The sequence below is a fragment of the Chionomys nivalis genome, chromosome 25 (genome assembly GCF_950005125.1).
Source record: "Chionomys nivalis chromosome 25, mChiNiv1.1, whole genome shotgun sequence".
Classification (NCBI taxonomy): Eukaryota; Metazoa; Chordata; class Mammalia; order Rodentia; family Cricetidae; genus Chionomys; species Chionomys nivalis.
This window is the reverse complement of record NC_080110.1, coordinates 18396471-18417012: the sequence shown is the minus strand read 5'-3', so window position 1 is coordinate 18417012 and position 20542 is coordinate 18396471. Positions and strand designations below refer to the sequence as shown.

At 35.5% G+C, this 20542-nt stretch overlaps 1 protein-coding gene across 31 annotated transcripts in view; it reads right to left on the bottom strand.

Annotated features, from left to right (window-relative positions):
* Positions 1-20542, bottom strand: part of Ppfia2 (PTPRF interacting protein alpha 2) — a 330645-nt gene that overhangs the window by 11491 nt on the left and 298612 nt on the right. For 17 of the 31 annotated variants that reach the window (XM_057757739.1, XM_057757738.1, XM_057757745.1 and 14 more), the window contains 6 exons: positions 17401-17482; positions 13838-14038; positions 8737-8799; positions 7596-7625; positions 5872-6065; positions 3395-3492 (listed from right to left, as the gene is read on the bottom strand). In XM_057757739.1, the coding sequence (XP_057613722.1) occupies positions 3395-3492; positions 5872-6065; positions 7596-7625; positions 8737-8799; positions 13838-14038; positions 17401-17482 (668 nt within the window). The remainder of the gene's footprint in view (positions 1-3394; positions 3493-5871; positions 6066-7595; positions 7626-8736; positions 8800-13837; positions 14039-17400; positions 17483-20542) is intronic. The other 14 variants (XM_057757750.1, XM_057757742.1, XM_057757744.1 and 11 more) reach the window with 2 other exon arrangements.

Genomic DNA, 20542 nt, shown 5'->3' with positions numbered 1-20542 from the left:
AACAAAAAGCATCAGAGAACTTGTTTTTGACAAAGAAAGAAAAATACACTCTTGCTTCTTGGTAGCAAGCTAAATGAAGTGGTGAAAAAAAAAAACCCATTGTGTATACAAACTGATGAACAATGTATATATTGAAAAAACTTTCAAATATTCATCTTCACAAGAATTCAAGTGCAGCTTTCTGGAAGTTATTTAGCGGTCAGAATTGCTTGGGATAAATGTTTTGAAGTGGAGACAAATGAATAAGGAAAGCCTGACACGGGGATCAAATAACTGCATCAGAGTTAAATTTTAATAGGAGATGAGAGGGGTCTGTAAAACACGCCATTTTCTTATGTAAAATAAGCCTCAAAGGAAGCAAAGTTGAAACAGAGTTGTACCAGCTCTGAACAGGTAATGTGGCCTAGACCTAGACAATCCCACTCAATGTTTTGAAACGCTTGCCAGTGTCAGGCCGTGGGTCATGGGAAGGGTCCATAATTGATAAATAATTTCTTCTCTGTGCTGAATAGCTTTGTGTCAATTTGACAAAACCTAAAATCATCTGGGAGAAAGTAACCCAAATTAAGAAAATGCCTCCACCCTGGTACATGATCTAGCTTGTTGGAGCCCATTCCCTAAGGTGGGATGCCATGCTCAGCCTTAATGCAGGTGGGAGGGACTTGGTCCTGTCCCAACTTAACATGCCAGACTTTGTTGACTCCCTGTGGAAACCCTTACCTGGTGAGAGGAGTAGATGGGAGGTGGACTGGGGGGTGGGAGGTCGTGGGAAGAGGAGTGGTGGGAGAAATGTAGTTGGAATGTAAAATGAAATTAAAGAAATACATGATTAAAAATACCACCATAAGATCAGGTTATAGGCAGAACTGTAAGGCATTTTCTTAATTAATGACGATGTAGGAGGTCCCACACTATGGCAGGTGGGGCTACCCCTGGGCTGGTGGTCCTGGGTTCTTTAAGAAAGCAGACTTAGCAAAACAAGGGAAGCAAGCCAGTAAGTAGTACCCTCCATGGCCTTGACATCAGCACATGCTGCAATGTTCCTGCCCTGTTTGAGTTCCTGTCCTGACTTCTTTCAATGATGAACAATGTGATATGGATGTTATATGACAAATAACTCTTTCCTCCCCAACTTCCTGTTTGGGCATGGTGTTTCATCACTGCAATAAAAACCCTAACGAAAATAATATTTAAAACTTTCCTCAAAAACATTTAGACACATTTTAAAAGGATTTTTCTTTTTTAAAAAACATAAGAGATCAAAACAATTTATAATAACAAAACAAACAAACAAACAAAAAAAACCCAGAGGCTTCTGGATGCTTATATTTGTATACAGAGAATACACTTTCATTTCTTGGTGACCCCGACCAGAATAATCACACAAAAACTATATTATTACTACACTTTTTGGCCAAACGCTCAAGAATATTCCTAACTAACTCTTACATATTAAATTAACATATTTTTATTAATCTATGTATTCTCATGAGGCTGTGGCCTACTGGTAATATTCTGGCATCTTTCTCTCTCAGCAGTTACATGGCATCTTTTTGATTCTGCTTACTTTATCTATATATCTCTGTTTAGATTTCCCACCTGGCTTTACTCTGCTAAGACATTTGCTGAAACAACTTTATTCATCAACCAATAGAAACAACTTCTATACAGAAGGACATTACACATCACATATTTTACGTCCAAATTGTTTTTATTTAATAATTAAAAAGATCTAATGGTCTCTCTAACAAGGAAAAGTACAGTGTATTTGCTTTTGAAATCATGTTTTCTCCTCTATATTAAGGTGAACAGGTATTTTGATATTTTTTTTTCTGTTCTCAATGCTTGTGATGTCATATAGGATATGATATATGCTAATGAGATAGTATAGTGAAGTTAACATGGAAACTTTAGGAGGAAATTTTTGAGGGGTCCTGAGGTTAGCAGAGGTTACTTTCTTTGGAAGGGGGTAAAGTGGACTTCTTGCCCATTCTCATAAGGGAGTTGTTTTAGCACAAATAATAAAAACCCAGAGACAAATATTGGGGTTCACCGTGAAGATCAGAAAAGCAAAGCAGTCAGTCACTAGAGAGGTTTTACCTCTACCAAGGCTCAGAGAAACAAAGGGGTGATCCTATCCTCAGAGTGACTATAAACTGTAGTGTTGTCCACCAAACCTCAGACTGCAGACTGAGACCCTTAGCTCCCGTCTCCTTCCATCTTATAGTTCTCCTTTGTGCTGGGATTAAAGGTGTGCACCACCACTGCCTGGCCTCTATGGCTGACAAATGTGACTGCTTTGCACTCTTATCTCCCGGCAAACTTTATTTATTAAAACACAAATAAAATGTCATTATAGGTTGTTATAAATGACTAAATATGCTAAGAACTAGAATCTTATCTGGCAATGTAATTGTTTACATCCTGTTTGCTTCCTGAATTGTTAGCTACTGTGAGGTTATGAGGAAAAGAAAGATGCCCACAAAAGTCTGTGCCATGCTGTGTAGATTTTTAGCCTCACAAACTTGGAGATACATCTCTTCTTTCAAAACTTATACTGATATTTTGTTATAATAACTTGTAACTGAATAATAGCATGGTTAATTATTAAATATATTACGTTTCAAATACATTTGCAGCACAGATTGTCTTTGTGCACAGAATGATTACAACAGCTAGTCTCCCATCATACCAACATACCTGAATTAAAATTATTAATGAATTGGTGACTTTCAGAGAGAAGATATTTATAGAACTTCCACACAAATTCCCAATATAATTTTCATAATTATTTATAAAAATTTCTGACAACTGAAATTAAATTCAAATGCTGTAAACCAAGATGAAATCTACTTCCAACAACTTTTCTTTAACAACTGGAAAGAGCTAATGGTCTCTAACAAATGAAAATCTAATATACTTGTTTTTAAAATCATGTTTTCTCCTGTGTATTAAGGTGAACAGATAAACTGGTATGGTTTTAGAGTCCCCCAGATTTTCCTATGTTGAGTTCTTTTTTCCTAACGATATAATATACTGCTGTAGAACCAACATATCAAATTTTCTGAATTATAGTGACAATATTCTTTTAAAAGTTTAACAAAAATTCTATAGACAGACACTTTTAACACGGGCAGAAAACATAACATAATATTTTAAGAGAGATAAATCTATTTCTAGGAAGACAAGCGTGTGTCCTCACAATGATTGAGCCTATGGTTTGGTAATAAGCTTTTCTGTGTTATAACTAGGGACAAGGAAGCAATGACACTTGGGACAAAAAGTGTAATACAGTCTGATGATGGTTGTACTATATAAATTATCTTAGGTTTAAGATTAGAGGTATAAAAACCTCCATAGGAAAGTCATTTGTTACTAAATGAGGGTGTGTTACCTTTTATTTCATGTTGGCTTGCTTCTCGTCTTCTCTCTAATTCTTTTCTATCATAGTTCAATCTTTTCAAGCACATAATTCCATATTGTAAACTTGTTCTATTTTAGAAAAGAGAAAACACATTAAATTGCATCAGCAGATGATGAATATTCTGTCAGTGATCTACGTTGCTTTTTAGAAGAGCCCATTTATCAATTACATCCACAAAAGCACCCTTAAGTTGGATAGGATTAAATTTTTAATTATCTCAAGAATAAACTGTTTCTAAAGCATAGAAGATATTTAAAAAACAGGATATTCAGAATTTTGAAATTAATTAGACATAGTTATCCATAGTTTCATACATATCCATATGTATACACACATAATTATACAGACAGTTATGCATCTGTCTTCAATTTAGCATTTTCTACAGTACATTTTAGCAAATTAGTGTTTTATTCCTTCACGAAGAAATTAATATCTCTCTTTAGAGACAGAAACAACTTTATAGACAATCAATGATTCCTTGACTGATGAAAAAATGAGTGAATTAAGGAGTAAGGCAGAGTACAGGATATGGACAAATTGCAAACCACACTGGGAAAGACCAGCGAATAAAAAAGAACTAGCCTACTGAGTCTACTGAGACTGCAGAGAAGGTGCTGTGGAAGAGAAACATCATGACATTCAACAGAGCAGGATGCAGGAAAGGCTGGACTACTGGGGAAACAGACCATTATATATTATACCGCAGAACCTTGGAAGAAATTTCAAAGATGTGGTGATATGGAGGCACACTATGTAGACCTGAAATTCAGGCTAGGAGTTAGGGGGCAAATATAGTCCCATATGGGAAATCTGGATATGTCAAAGCAAGATTTTCATTCCATGGATGAGATGCATTCTGGGGTAATTTTTATAGGGGGAAAGGATGGTAATAAAAAGATTTCTTGCCATTTTTGTTTTGTTTATGGAACAATGATCTCATAATATGTATGATATAAGGAAATGATCCTAAGAGATAGAAAAAATTAAGGCCTCAGAGCAGTAAGTATGAAAAGGAAGTCTCACAGATACCCAGGGAGAAGAAATAATAAAATTAGACATAATAATAATAGTTTGAATAATATGAGAAATAAGAGTATGATAGGAAAATAAAAGACTTTTTAGGCTTAAAGTAATAATTATTGACTATCATTACTTTCTTAAATATTTAGCGGTATAGTCAGACATGTACAGCAGTCCATACATTCATACATACATACACATATATGCATGTATATATTTCTGTTATATAGTTTAATAACAATGTGACACAAACTTCTGAAATCCTAGAAAAAAGAATGTGAATGTATATCGCCCTGCATGCATATAGTGAAACATTTACCTCCATTATCCAGAATTTGACTATATTTCGAGACAGGACCTTTAAAAGGTAACCAATTTAAACAATGTCATCAAGCAGACCCTAATCTATTGTTATAAGAATAAATAATTTGGAAAATCACAGACAGGAGAAGTGTATACTTATAGAGGAAAGACTAAATGTCGAAACACAATGAGGATGCAAGGTCACCAAATAAACAGACCTGTCCATACCTTGATCTTTGCCTCCACAGCCTGGAGTAGAGGCTACCAGACTACAACATAGAATTTAATAAAAGAGTGTCATTCATCATTAGCCCTTGTAAGCCTGACAGAAGATAAATCATCTAAATCAAATATTTGTCCCTTATTCTCATGTTCTGATGGATTTTAATTAAAACATTCAGTAGTTTATAAAAAAAACTAATGTGCTAATAACCCAAAATGTGAACATTTATGTAAGAACAAAAAGCACAATTATGTCCTTTATAGAAGAGTCTCTTTCCTGTTTTTCTCTAGTATGTCTTTAAGTTACATGGTTTATAACCACATGGATTTGTAAAGGGTGAAACTACAATTATTCAGTTATTCATAGAATTTTTCTTTTGTTCTTAGATTTTTTTCATTTCCTTTTATGTGTGTTTTGCTAGCATGCATATGGGTGCACCATGTATGTGCTTGATACCCATGAAGGCCAGAAGAGGGCATTAGATGAGTTGGAACTGGACTTAATGATGGTTGTGACCCACCATATGGATGCTGGGACCCGAATCTGGGTCTTCTGCAAGAGCACCTAGTGATCATAATCACAGACACATCTCATTTCTCCATAAGTGATTCTCTAACATAAACTAAAAAAATAATTTTTAAAAAATGCAATCAAGAAGAAACAAAAGTACACACTGTGAACATAGCTCATATCTGTGCCTTTGCATAAACTCCAGGATTATAACATAAACATAGCTCTCCACTAGTACACCCTTCAGTTTGTTGCTCGAGTGCTTGTTCCAAGTAGATGACATAGACCTTTTGAATGAGACACACTGCCTTTCTACTGTCCTTCTATTTTGTATTAGTTCACTGCAGATTGTTTGTGGTTTTGCTTTTATCACTCTTTTCTGAAAACCTACCGATGGAAACTATCCACCATTTTTAAATGGACACGAAGATCTTTCTTGGTGAGGTGGTCTAACATTCTTGCATCAACCAAGCATTCCATAAAGTAACTTCTGTACTGAGGCAACCCCAGGCTGGGAAGCCACTCGTTTCCAATCCACTCGTGATTCATATCTCCATAAGCCAGGGTCTGTAGAAAGACCGGACACTGGAATTGTTTTATAGCAGTCAAGTTTCTTAACCAGTAAAATGAGATGGTAAATGGAGGATAATAGCAAGTAATATGACTCAAACTTCATGACTATGATACATGTGTCAACAAAAAGAGAGATAATATTTAACCTGAATGCATTTTGTTTACTTTAACACAATGCAAACTCTGCACATTTTTATGGAACATTTGCCTGTAGAAATAATTAACTTCATGGTGTATTTCAAAACAGTAAATTTGTTCATATATGTGTCTTGTTAGTGATAAAGGTGAACTATATAGCTAGAAGTAGGATGAAAACATATGGCTAAAGGTATAATATATGTTTTAAGATTAAAGATTCCATTGCTATACCAGGAGAATTCTGTTCTTTCTTTTATGTTTGAAGTACTTCTCTATTTCCCTCTCTTAACGATCCTATTGCTATTGTACCTGTTCATAGCAAACCCTGAAGTGAAACAGAAACCTCAGTAAACAACTAAAGAAAAGCAGCGAGGGTCCAAGACAGCATGCTGAAACTTGGCATTATGCTTTGGAGAAGATAGTATATTGAGCATCCATTAGGTCCCTGGAAGAATCCTTCACCAGAAATCAGTCATTTAGACAGTGTGTGTATATCAGGCTTGATCACAAACTAAGACAGACAAGCTAATTCTCTTTTGTAATGTAAGGACTGTTCTTGCTACATAGTGTTCAAACAGGTAAAATAAAATGTGAGGTTAACTACCATTATTAAATTTTTGAGGATATTAAAGGATGGATATTATTAATTATTTCAAGGATACTAATTTTAAAGAGTTGTCTACTTAGTGAATAATTATGCTATGAGTTCACAGTTATAATAAAACTATGTAAATATAGTAAAAATCAGGATATTCTTTTTGTGAAGAATTCTGAAATTTGCTTCAGTTTCAAAATTGATTACAACCCTATGCTATAGCATGCCGAAATACAAATCCTTATAAATGTGCCAAATTTTATTTACTTTCTCAATTTATTCTCTCAGTTTCTAACTTTTAAAAATACCGAAAAGTGCACTTTTTTGCACACACTGAATTGTTTAATAAAAATTTTTGTCTCTTATGATCAGTTTAATAATTGGGACTGTCCTCATCTTTCACCTGCTATGCTAACACCTGTCCCCAAATACTACCCATGACACCTGAAAGCATATAGGACACCAAAAAGTCTTTGTAAGGTGTCCTCAGCAATATAAATTCTATGATTATCTATCTTGGTTACATATATTACAGAGTAAGTTCAGAGAAATTAAGGTATAGAGTCATATTTGGGGGAAGAAAGAGAAATTACCCAGTTATATATACCACTTATGAAGTGACATTCATCTTAGTTGCAAAACCTGGTGTATAGCAATGCACCTATAATATATTAGATATAAAACTGACTTAGGTATATGTAGCAGTCTAATTACTAAGATAAGTGATGTTTTCAAATATTATCACCTTCAGTAGTTTTCAAATTTATATCGCATATTTTACTATGTCTTAAAGTGTATGAGTTTCCTACCTGGGCCCAGCTTCCTTCCTCAGATTCTTTCTGGGTTAGCAGCAGGAAGTGATTAATAAAGCAGGTAAACATAAATTAATTTCAAGTGAATATTGAAAAATTCTATCAGAAGCATAAATAGCAAAGCAGTATGATGACAAAAGCAGACATGCGTATACTTACATCTATTCAATTTCTCAAATGCAGAGCACACAACAGAGTTCGAATTAACACAAACATACTGGAGTTTATGAGTTTTATGAAAACTTGATCTGACTATTTTTGGTTATATTTAAAATTTCATATTTAGCACAAACATAAATTATATGTACCTATACATACTGCATAAAGGTTACAGACTAGAAATTAACGAAGTGAATAACTGTATCTTTCTGTCAAAGCTTAGGACAAACATACCCTCAAACAGCCAACCAAGAAAACCAAAGACAGGATGCAACCAAAAATCCAGTGATGCATGTGTCATTGCATTGTGACCTTTGCACCATTACATTCTAGATAACCAAATTTTTAAAGGAGAATTAAAGTGAAAGAACTTTACAATTAAATTATTGAGGTAAAATACATGGTTTGTCCAACTATGATCCTTCCATGTAATATGACTCTATAAAACATCACATTTTTAAAGCTGGAAATTAGAATCCTTGAAGTCAATTCAAACTGCACTTTTAAAAACCAAATCATTATAACACTTCAATATTTTTTCCTAAGAGGTCTACTTGTGAGATATTATAGCCCAAGACACTACATAATTACATTAAAAGTGATGATCCCATGGAAGCTTTTCTACAACTGATTAAGTTTGATTTAGTAACATATATTCCTGTGACCACGTTCAGTGCTGGGAGGTACTGACTATCAAAATTTCCAATGTTCCTATATTTACTAAATTATTTATTACGGTTTCATATTACAAGAGTAGTCCATAGATGCTCAGGATAAAAAGCACATGACAATCTAACATGACTTCATTTTCAATCGCCACACAAGCATACTAAAAGAAATCTATAACCAAAATATCAGTTATCATTGTATGTATCTACATAAATACACCCCATTTCTTTGCTTTATAGTATACCAATTCCTGTCTTTTTCTACATACAATTACTTTTGTTTGGGTTCAACAAGGCTTTGGAAGACTAACCGTTTTTGCTGGAGCTGCAAGGTTTTCCATTTCTTCGTGGGTCACCCAGACATTGCCTGAAGGCTAGGGAGGAGCCCAAGGGAAGCAGAGCCATTCGTGGAAAGAAACCAGGGTAGAGAAAAAGGAGGCACCTCTGTCAGTCAACAGCATCGCACACACTACATGCATCATGAATAAACCGCCTATGATGTAGGAGGGTTTACAATCTATCTATCTGTTGCTTTCATTGGTTGGACCCCTTTTTAATTTTCTCAAGGGACTAATCAGACAGTCATGCTGGAAAGCTTGTATTTGTAACAGTTCGTGGACTGTTAAACAAAACCTTCTTTGGTAAAACTTCGTATTCCAAATGACTGTGATGATTGGGTTCAATATCGTAAAATGGCAAGATAAATATAAAATAATGTAGCTTTGCTCTTTTTCTTCTAACATTATGGCCCAATAGGTGCTTATCAAGGGAATTGAATTCATATGTTTTTATTAATCAGTGTCCTGGGAAACGATAAATTGACTGTTGCAGGTAATCCGTAAACCCCATAGTCTGGAAAACAGCAACAAATTAGCCAGGTGGGTTTCGTGTTGTTGTTGTTTTTTTTTTGTTTGTTTTGTTTTTCGTTTGTGTTTTTAATTCAATAGATGTGTTTTCCCCTGCATTCTTGGAGAGGAAATAGACCTGAAACATTATCTTGAAATACTTTTGATTTATAAAAAAGATAAGTCTCATCTTCACCAATACTGTCAAATTCCCAAATATTCATTTCCTTATTTTTCAACTATATTTTATAAGCATCTATTGTGGTTTGAATTCTTTGCTATAGGCTCATGTGTGTGAACACTTACTCTCAAAATGGTAGAAACTTGAGGAAGGCTGTGGAACCTTTAGGGGGCAGAACCTCACTGGTAAACCGAGTCACTGTGGCCAGGCCTTGAGGTCCACTTCAGCCTACATGTGCTTCCTGAGTACGGTCTGCTGCTTGTTCTGCTACCATGCTTCCCTGTGTGCTGCAATGTCTTCCTCACCACAACGGACTGTATCCCATTGAAACTATTAGCAAAATAAATCCTTTCTCTTTAAACTTGCTTTGTTAGCACCAGGAGGGTAACTAAGTTACCATTGTAATATGCTTTTCTTGGGTATGCCAAGTAGGTGCTTTACCCAAGAGTCAAACACAGAATAAACTGACGTTTCCTCTACAATGGCCTATCATTTTGGGAAGTGTTTCCTTTTTTTTTTTTTTTTTTCTAGGCAAAGAATCTGGTATGAGCTCTGTATACCACACAATCAATAATGAATTTAAAATCACTTACTAACATAATATTATTTAAGGTTCCTCCCATTGGATACTACTCCATATCAAATTTCACATTTCTCCAGGAAATCTGTATGCAAAGTTCTCCAGGTCATGAAACTTTTTAGTTCCTCGTTTTGAAAAAGCAGCAAAGGCAATGTCCAAATATCACAAGCTATCCTGGGAACTTTCTACACTTCACCTAAAACCATGTTTAACTTTCGTTATGAAAAATGAATAAGGTATGTTGATATAATTTTAGAAATAATTATATGAAAAATAAACAATGAATATTATTTGATATGAGAGAAATCTCACATAAATTACATATTAGTGAAACATACATGTTATTCTCATATGTATATCTATATAATAATATGCACAAAGGGACTGGAGAGATGGCTCAGCAGTTAAGAACAATGGCTGTTCTTCCAGAGTACATGAGTTCAATTTCCAGCAACCACATAATAGCTCACCACCATCTATAATGAGATCTGATGCCCTCTTCTGCAATGGAGGCATACTGGCAGATAGAGCACTTATACAAAATAAAATAATATGCGCAAATACATTTTTATAACAAAGATTTATATAGTTAAGGTCCATAATTATAAATAAATAAATAAATAAATATTAGGAGGGCTAAGTATCATATGTATGCACAGAATTCTCACCCTTAACTGCTTCAGATTTTCATTGTAGCCAAGTTTTCTTATAGATTAAAATATGCACTTATAAAACAGATTTACAATACCAGAGCCTCTCAGCTCAGTGATGTGTGCAGCTTCTCCATTGACTCTGTCACCAGATAATGATGATCTTACTCTTTTTCCATAGGGGCCTTTACCAGTATCATCTCTTAACAGAGCAGAGCTTCCCCACAGGTTTTCTGAAATTCTGTACTGGGAATTATGCGAAGTGCTCTGGGATGAGTAAGATTCTAGAAGCTATGGTTGTATAATTATCTTCACTTAACAAAATGAGCATAATTCCCGGGAAATTTGTTAAAATGTGATTGCCACACATTTGCAAGTTGCACGCTAAGAACTTACATTTCATGTAAAGATTTATTTTCCTAAAATGCGCTTTTCTCTGTTTTCTCTTGTGTGCATGAAACAGTGTGTGTGTGTGTGTGTGTGTGTGTGTGTGTGTGTGTGTGTGTGTGTGAGCACGGTGTAGGCACAAGTTTTCAGTGTTTGAGCAGGCGCATAGGTCAGATGTAAGTGCTGGGTATCTTCCTCTATGTCCTTCTGTCCTGTCCCTATTAAAAATTTAACAAAAAATTATACTAATTTTCAGTAATATTCATCTCTTTTAAAACTCTGCTTCTGTCTCACACATAGGAACTAAACAATTTCAGCCATACTGAACTTCATATTCAACATGCCTTACTTATTATATTTTGGGGGGGTATGATGACTCAGAGCCATGTGTGGTTTATATCCTCTTTATAGCTTGGGAAGCAAGTCCTACGCAATGACTATATTTGGGCTTGTGTATGTGTGTGCACTCAAATACATGATATTACAAACTTACATGTATATGGTGTGCACATGTATATATCTAAGTGTATACAAATATAAGTCAGAATTTGAGCTTAGGTGTCTTTTTTGATAAAGTTCTACTTTATTGTTGCAGGGTTTCTTGATGAATATGAACTTAGATGTTCAGCTAGTCTCTCTCCCGTTACCCATCTTTGCCTCCCATACAGGGCTTACAGATAGGTCAAAAAACTCACCCAGTTTTTTTTTTTTTTTTTTTAATCTGGGTCTGAGGATCTAAATTTCTCTTCTTAAGCTCACATGGCAAGAACTTAATCCACTGAAACACTGTTCAACCCTGCAATGGTTATGTTTTAGGTGAATATTTAGAATAATTACAGTGTACTTGATGATCATTTTAAGGGCTGGGGCAAACATTGGTACTTTTCTTGTTTAGTCAACGATGAGTCAAAAAAGAGACCATTTAAAAATGTCCTTTAAGGCCGGGCGGTGGTGGCACAAGCCTTTAATCCCAGCACTCAGGAGGCAGAGGCAGGCGGATCTCTGTGAGTTCGAGGCCAGCCTAGTCTAGAAGAGCTAGTTCCAGGACAGGAACCAAAAGCTACAGAGAAACCCTGTCTTGAAAATAAAACAAAACAAAAAAAAAAAAAGAAAGAAAGAAAGAAAGAAAGAAAGAAAGAAAGAAAGAAAAAATGTCCTTTAGGTATACATAAAATGTTAATGCCCAGTAGGAAAGAAACCAAAATTTTAGGGTGCTTAATAGGAAGCTTTTCAGATATTAATAAATGAAAGACATGTTGGGGAGGTCTTGTGACCCTGAAGTTGGAAGAAGGTTCTAGGGACAGCAACAAGAATAACAACAACAAAATAATCTTTTGAGGACAACTGCAGCTAAATTCTGAATATCTCAAGCATTCCTCATTTTTGTTTGCTTTTGCAACAAATCACTATAGTTTTATCTTTAATCTGCAATTTAACTTGCTTCAGGGTAAATGTCTTAGGGGAAATGTGATTTTTACAAAACATTTTCTAAGAAAGGGATTTGCTTTTGCAGCTTAAAGAAATGATACAGTATGCCCCATTCTTTAAGCCGGGAAGTTGGAAGTTTGTTGTGATTTTTCAGGATTTCTTGCTGCATTTACTTTTGAAAGAAGAGAGCTCTGTATAAACAAGTTACATTGCTATTTGCTCAGTTGAAAATACTCATAAAGGCCTTCAGTTCTGAATTTGACTTACGGTAATAACTATTTTAATGGGCCTCAATTATTACTATAAGAATATTTTAAATTACCTTTATCTGGTATACATTAGCAGAGTACATTCTTATCTATTTGAAATAATATTGTAAGTGAAAATTACATACATATTTCTGACACAGTATTGAGGAAGTAACTAAAATGTAAGTATACAGGAAGTACACACATTTTTGATATCTTACCGTACATCTCTGCCTTTAAATTCTCGAATATTGGGGAGGGGTTGTATATATGATAGACTCAGTAAAAATGTTTTAAAGGTTATCTAAGTCCTTCTTAGAAGTATATTGAAGTCAGTTTGGTGTTTGAAAGCTGCAATAAAGAAATACCACTTTCTCCACCAAATTAATTTTGTTCTTTCATAGTTTCTTATGCTGTTTAAGATGGTGGGCTAGAGATATGTTGTTAACAGAAGGGATTACACATTTATCAGCAAAACCTTACTAACCAGTGGAATAAAATACCATTTGAGACTATTTCTTGATGAATGTACTGATAATTAGCAATGCCTTTTTCAGTATATTATTTTATAGTACTAGGTTATAAAAGCGATGATAAATGGGGCCAAATTTTGAAGTGGATAATTCTAATTTGTGTTTATAAAACATCAAATCATATACAATTTTTAATCATGAACTTTTTTTTTTATAAGTAATAAGTTAAACTGTGCATCTTCAGAAACCTGTAATGCTTTGGAATAATCCCAACAAGCCGCCATATTTCATTAAACAGAAAAGGAGATTGCAAAAACAAACAAACAAACAAACAAACAATAAACTTTGGGATTTTTCTGCCTCAAGGAAAAGCTAAACTCCCATCTAAATGCTAGCTAAACTCGGAAGTCCGTCTTGGTTGAAGCTCTCAAGATTTTTTGGAATTAGACCTCCTCAATTGAAAACCTATTCAAAGTAGCAGCGGGGTTAATGAAGAGCAAGCCATATCTCTTTAAAATAACTCATGCTGACGCCAAAATGTGAGCTGTCACACTTTGCTTTGTGGGGTTAGACTCCTATGATGTTAACCTCAAGGGAAGGAGGGGTACACATTGACTCACAGTGCGCGAGGTCGGAGGAGCTGAAGGACTCGTGAGGGAAACCATCTCCTGGATGGCTAGTCTGAGCTTTAAGCGATGCAGAGGGTTGCTGATTCCAATCTCTCTTTGGATTTCCGTGTCCGACAAAGCCGACATGATGGCTCCACTTTTCACATTGGCTCTGCAGGCTGCCACGTACCAAGCAGGCATTCCCAACCAGAGCTGTCGTGTTTGGAAAAAAAAAATATACAGATTAGAATAATCTTAATTATCATTTGTGAAGGTAAGACCTTCATTACAACTTGACTGGATTTTAGAATTGCCTGTGAAACACACCGCTGGGCATGTCTGTGAAGAAATTTCCAGAAAGGTAAAACAAAGCAAGAAAGACACCATGAATGTGAGAAGAATAACCAGTGGGGGGCAGTTTCAGAATGAATAAAAACCAATAAGAAGGTTGTACATTCGTATTTGCTTTTTCTGCTTCCTGATTGATGATGCGTTGGACCAGATGCTTTGTGGTCTTGCTATCATACTTACATTCATTCTAGCCTCCCTACTTTCCTTTCCATAATTGATCTCACCATCAAAATGTGAGCTCAAAGAAATCTTTCCTTCTATTTGTTGCTTTGGTTAACTACTTTTTCACACTAACAGGAAAACTAACTAATATATCATTTTAGTGTCTTTTACATCCTCTAAGTATTCAAGATAATCTTGCATTTATAAATTTATCTCTTGTCTAAAACTCTGTATAGGATTCCCCTCTGTATGCTGTGAATGCCATTGGTTAGTAAAGAAACTGTCTTAGGCCTGCACAAGGCAGAACTTAGGTAGGTGGGAAAAACTAAACTGAATTCTGGGAGAAAGAAGGCGGAGTCAAGGAGAAGCCATGTAGCCCTATCAGAACAGATGATAGAACTTTATCCCGTAAGCCACAGCCTTGTGGCAATATACAGATTAGCAGAAATGCTTAAATTAATATGTTAGAGTTAGCCAATAAGAAGCTAGAGCTAATGGGCCAAGCAGTGATTTAATTAATAAAGTTTCTTTTTCCCCCTAGGGAAATTGTTTTATTATTTAATTTCCCTTTCTTTTTGATTTACTACAGTCTCTATGTGGTTGTTTTGGAGCTGAGCAGACTGGAACAAACAATCTGTCTCCTACACACAACTCCATGTGATAAATCCTATTATTCTTGACTAGAGAGTTAGGTAATATAAATACACTGAATATATGGTACAGACAACAATCAGGAAGTAATTAATTTGAATTGAGATATTGTGGTTTTCGAGCTACACTGATATCAATTGTTAGGGAGAGGCAGCAATTTTTCTACTTGTGTATAATGACAAGAACTTATCTACAAGTTCCAATGGATCAGTGGCTTGAATGGTCTTTATCTAATGAGTACATTATAATTCTCCTTTTGAATTCTGAATGCTGAGACAGCTTGCCTGTCATGGATTAAGACAAATCTACCATTGTTAGCATTGTGATTTTCACCAAAGCATGAACCTTAGCCAAACCAAATATTCCACTCAAGTAGTTACATATAACCTATAAAACTAATGAGATAATATATCCTTGTTGGTATAACTTCTTATTCAGGAGTAGCTAACTGATACAGACATTTATTTCTGTATATCCTACAACATAATAAATCTATAATGTGAAAGACTCAAGGAAAAGAATGGCAACTCTGAATCAGTGTGACTTGGGATGTGGTTGAAATCTAACACAGGATATAAAGATATAATATTGTTCTTGTATGAGTTCCAGAAGGGGGAGAACATTAAGATTAGCCTTATGTTGATGAGGACACTAGAGGGTACAGATGATTGGCCAGATATCTTGCTTGGTGCATAAACTAAAATACTTCAAGATAAATAAACATCTATAAACCTTCACTCATCCCTAATGATTTCCTAGCCATCATCTAAGATGTTTGAATTTCTACTCTGGTTAACATTACAAACATTGCCAATCCATTGTTACAAATGTCATCAATGATTAGACATTGAAGAGTTTTTGATGTGGATAAATGATGGGGAAAGGGGTAGACTTCCTCCCACGCGACACTCTTTATAGACTGTGCACACCAGGAAGAGGAAAGGGAGGTAAAAGTTAAGGGCTCTCATTTATGGTCTCAGCATGCTTGCTCATCTTGTTTGTTCCATTTTGTGATTTGAGTCACATTAGGAAATGCATTAGGAGCAATCTCAGTACCCAGGATAGGTTTAATTAGCTCTGGCTTCACTGGCTGTCATTTTCCAGCACCTGAGTGTCAGGAAATCTGTTTTGCTTCTTCATCTGAAGAATTTGTTTATCCTTTGCCAAAATAGCAACTCACTCTCTATCAAACCCTAGTTCATTTTCTTGGAATGACATCTGAACAAAGAATCCCTGTCCTTGTTGTGGCGTGAATTCTTAAACCTTTCCTCTACTGTTCCAGTATTTTTGTTCTTTGTTATGTTTTTTTTTTGCATAGAAACTTAAAGATAAGCTTGAAGAGGTAACTCTGTAATTAATTACTTTGAAAGGATATAATAAAAGAAAAACTCAGGTTTATTTCAGTTAGCCCAAGAAAAAAGAAACTTAAAAAAATAAGGTGTTTTTCTATCTACCTGTCTAACTGAACATTTTTAAAGTACAATAATTTTTAGCTTTTTTTTTAACTTGGTCTTTACTTAGCCCTATATATGACACAATGATAAAGTTAAGTTACTTTATAATTCCGAATTATTTCAATGTATGCCATTGTCTTGGCCAGGCAAGAAAATCCTCATTGCTTTCTCCTGACAAAAGCTATCCTATTGGCTACCATTGGGCCATCTAGGAAAGGTGAATGTGAAGAGCAGTCTGTGCCACTGGTGTGCAACACGGGGCCAACCTGGGGTCAAATATGCAATTCACTCACTGCCAGGGTGCTGCCTTCTACCCTGGTCAAATACTGCTTTATTTTCTACAGCATTGTATCTTAGAGGAAACACAGAATGCTATTCTTGTTACATCAAGCATTTAATTATCAACTGATCAATTAATTAATCAACTTAGTAATCATAAAGTAACATGAAAGCTTATGTGATTTAGACAAAGAAGGAAACATAGGCCTCAGCCTCCTGTTTATTCACAACTCTCTAAACTTAGCCAGTCCATAGCCATTTTAGGAAATGCATTATAAACAAGGGTAGAACATTCTAGACGCTTCATCAGCATTTACTTCAGTGTGAAATGAATTTGTTTTTTAACTTTTTTCTTTCTTACTGATGATGATTGGTGTATAGGAGCTGATACTTGCTCCAAACCTCCAAACCATGGCAGTAATAATTTATTCTCCTATTCTAGTACCCATGGAGAGGAGGACACATCTGTTTACATCATTGCATATTTTGTTCTGTCCCAACACAAGAAAGAATCTATGACATCTCAGTGGTCACAAATTCATAGGCATGAATGTGTTTCCTTTATGAGAAGTTATATGATACAGGGAAGCTGTGATTTCACATCAGTCTTTATCTGTATTCAAATAATCAAGTTAGCAATGATTGGCTTAAGCCAAGTCTTTGACTTGCTTTTCTTACCTCCAGCCAAGCGACCACAGTGGGTCCATCCCACTGGGCAAAAGGTAATCCTTTTCTACGAGCTTCTTCAAGAAGTTCATGCCTGAAGTACAGCAAAGACCACTAGTTAGGTAACAAGGAAGAAGGTGCCTGTGATCATTTTTAATCCACCAGTAAGCCCTTGCAAGCATTTAATGAGAGGTGATGTAGAATGACCAAATTCCTTCTACCTTTAAGTCATATGTAAAAATTCCTCTTTGATTTCACTGAGTGAAACATTAATATTTAAAAATAATGTTCTCCAGTATTCATTCATCAAGATTTGAATACCTGTTTATCAACTAAACTGAACTGTGTTATCAACCAATATCATTTCCATTTAGCAAGAAGACAGCTCACATGTTCATATGTAGTCATGCAATCTGAGACCTAAATCTGACTTTTGCATCTGTCCTCTCCAACCCCTTTCCTCTTGGAGTGGCAGAGGCAAAGCTTGTTTGTTGAGACACAAGACTTATTTGGTGGTCCTAGCCCTGTTGTCATGATGATTACTTTTGAGTCTGACCTCAGAACCAATATTCTATTTTAGAAGTCAGTTCCTGGTCTCAGGTCTCAATTGTTTTGAAGGTTGGAAGAAAAACTAAGGAATTTGATCCTTCAACTATACAAAAACTTGCACCTTGAGCTTTTGCTTGGAATACAACATGCACTGTTTTACAGAGAACGTATTAAGATACAAGTGAAGAGCAATGAAGGGTATAGCAAGCCAAGAAGAAAGCTAGGTGCTATGAGGGTTGTGGCACACAGGAGATAATGCATGGCCTTAAGTCAAGAACAAAACACTGTAAGGCAAAGACCCTGCCATCTACAGTCTATAGTTTAAGTCTTCTCAATGACTGAAATGTTCTGAAATCTTCCAAGCACACACTCTTGCAACTATTCTATCTCTTATCTCCCCTTTGATCTTTTGACTTTTCAAAGACAGCTGACAACCATGTCATATTTGAATACTACACCAACATTAAGTTGGTTTCCTTCACTCAGAAGCAGCGTAAAAGTGTATAATTCAACAGATTTTTATTCATATCACTACTGTTTATTAATTAAAGGGTAATAACATTAGTGATAGTCATTGCTGCTTTCTGGCAGCAACATCCTTTGCACATATATGTATGACTACATTTCCTCCTAAGAATTTAGAATTGACATCTGTTAAGTTTCAAACCCCGGAAAAATACCTAAGGTGCTTATTTAAAATAGCAATGCTGGCCCTAGCCAAGAAGTTCCCCCAGCATCCCTCAGTCCCTACTTGTTACCAGGTATAGATCACAGCATAACTGCTCCCTCTACCCTGAACACTCTATCCCAGACGCTGCCTTTCTCCAAGTAGTTCTTCCCTATATAATCTAGATGTTTTGGTCATCCACTCCTTTCTTGTATCTTTCGTCTCTTGGCTGCTGCACCTGGTTCTCTATTCTCTCTTCTTTCTTCCTCTCTCTGTCTCCCTCACCACACAAGGTCCAACTCAGACTGGTCGTGTCCACTCTGGACTTTCTCAGATGCCTCTGCCTATTCTCTCCTGTATATCTATTGGTAAAATTTCTCTTCTATCATACCTAGGAGTTAATGTCCTTTCCTTTCTTTTTTATTTCTTTCTATTATTAAGCATCCATGTTCAAATAATTTTTTATTATTGAAAGAGTAGAATCTATTTGTATGCAATCTCAAAATATTATATATCCCTTCAGGGATTTAGTGAGGAATATATTTCTGTACCTCTGTATATGCATAATCTTACATGCACATAAGAAAAACAAAGAATAATAACTGCTTTATTTCTAATACGTCTTTCATGTTAACAAATCTATCATAGATATCATACTGAACTCTCAAACAAAGCATGTAATATTTCTCATTTCAAATTAATTGCTTGTTTACTGTAGATTCATATATTAAAATATGTAAGAGAATGCCTTCAAAGATAAGAGGTTTTGTGTTTTACAATAGACACTATAAAAATTCATGAAATACTAGCAAGAGGCAAAGAAAAATCTTAAGTTATTGTAACTTAAAAGACCTGTAAGTTACCTGCTGTTTGAGTTGAGGAGACAGCAAAGCTAAGTTCTGAATATAATATTCAGCAGCAGGGAATGTGTGCAGAGACAGAGATGCTCCAAATCCACAGTGGAAAGAACATTCTCAAATGTAACTTTCTATCCCATCAGCCAATTCCCTTGGGCTTCCCAGTGACACTGCACTGCAAGTCTGTCTCTAGTAACTTAGTCTCACTCTGACAGATGTATTTATAGAAATAGGATGAGGTATCAAGTGTCCAACGATTGTTTTGGGTACATGCTACAAGCCGAGACTTATGCTTGGTGAGTTAAGCAGACATATGCATATGGTTTCCAAGATTCCCTTTTAGGCACTGCAAATGCATGAAATCGTCCAAATGTATTTGCCACAGGAGTAGATTCTTCAACCCACCAGGTTTGCTCATTAATCCCTGTTTTGCTTGACAACAGTGGAGAAAATGGTGATGGTTTTGTAGCAGTTGAGGTGGCTTTGAATAGCAAGTAGGAAATGCTTTATAGAAGAAAACATTTCCAATACCTACAAGTTTTATTCTTTCAGGTTCCTAGTCACCCAAACAAATATATATATATACTTATTAATATATATCTCAAGAGGGATATAAATATTCCTCTTAAAACTATTTAAAACTATGCAGCTTTTACTGTCACATTATCACTAAACAAAACAACTCAATCCATAGGACTCACCACAAAAATAGCAACATCCTACAGTTGAGAGTTTTATTTTCTGGGACCAGGCCTTTTCCTATGGTTGCTTTAGTCTCTCTCTAAAGAGAGAGAGAGAGAGAGAGAGAGAGAGAGAGAGAGAGAGAGAGAGAGAGAGAGAGAGAGAGAGAGAGATCTAGACAGGATTTTTCTATTTAGTCCTGGCTGTCCTGGAACTGGAACTCACTTTGTAAACCAGGCTAGTCTTGAACTTTGAGAGACTGCCTGACTCTGTCCCTAGAGTTCTGAGATTAAAGGAGCATGTCACTACACTTGGCTATAGATTTCTTTTGAACAGTCTGTAAGTGATAAAACACAGAAATGAATATGTTGACAACCAACGGGGACACTTATTTTAAACA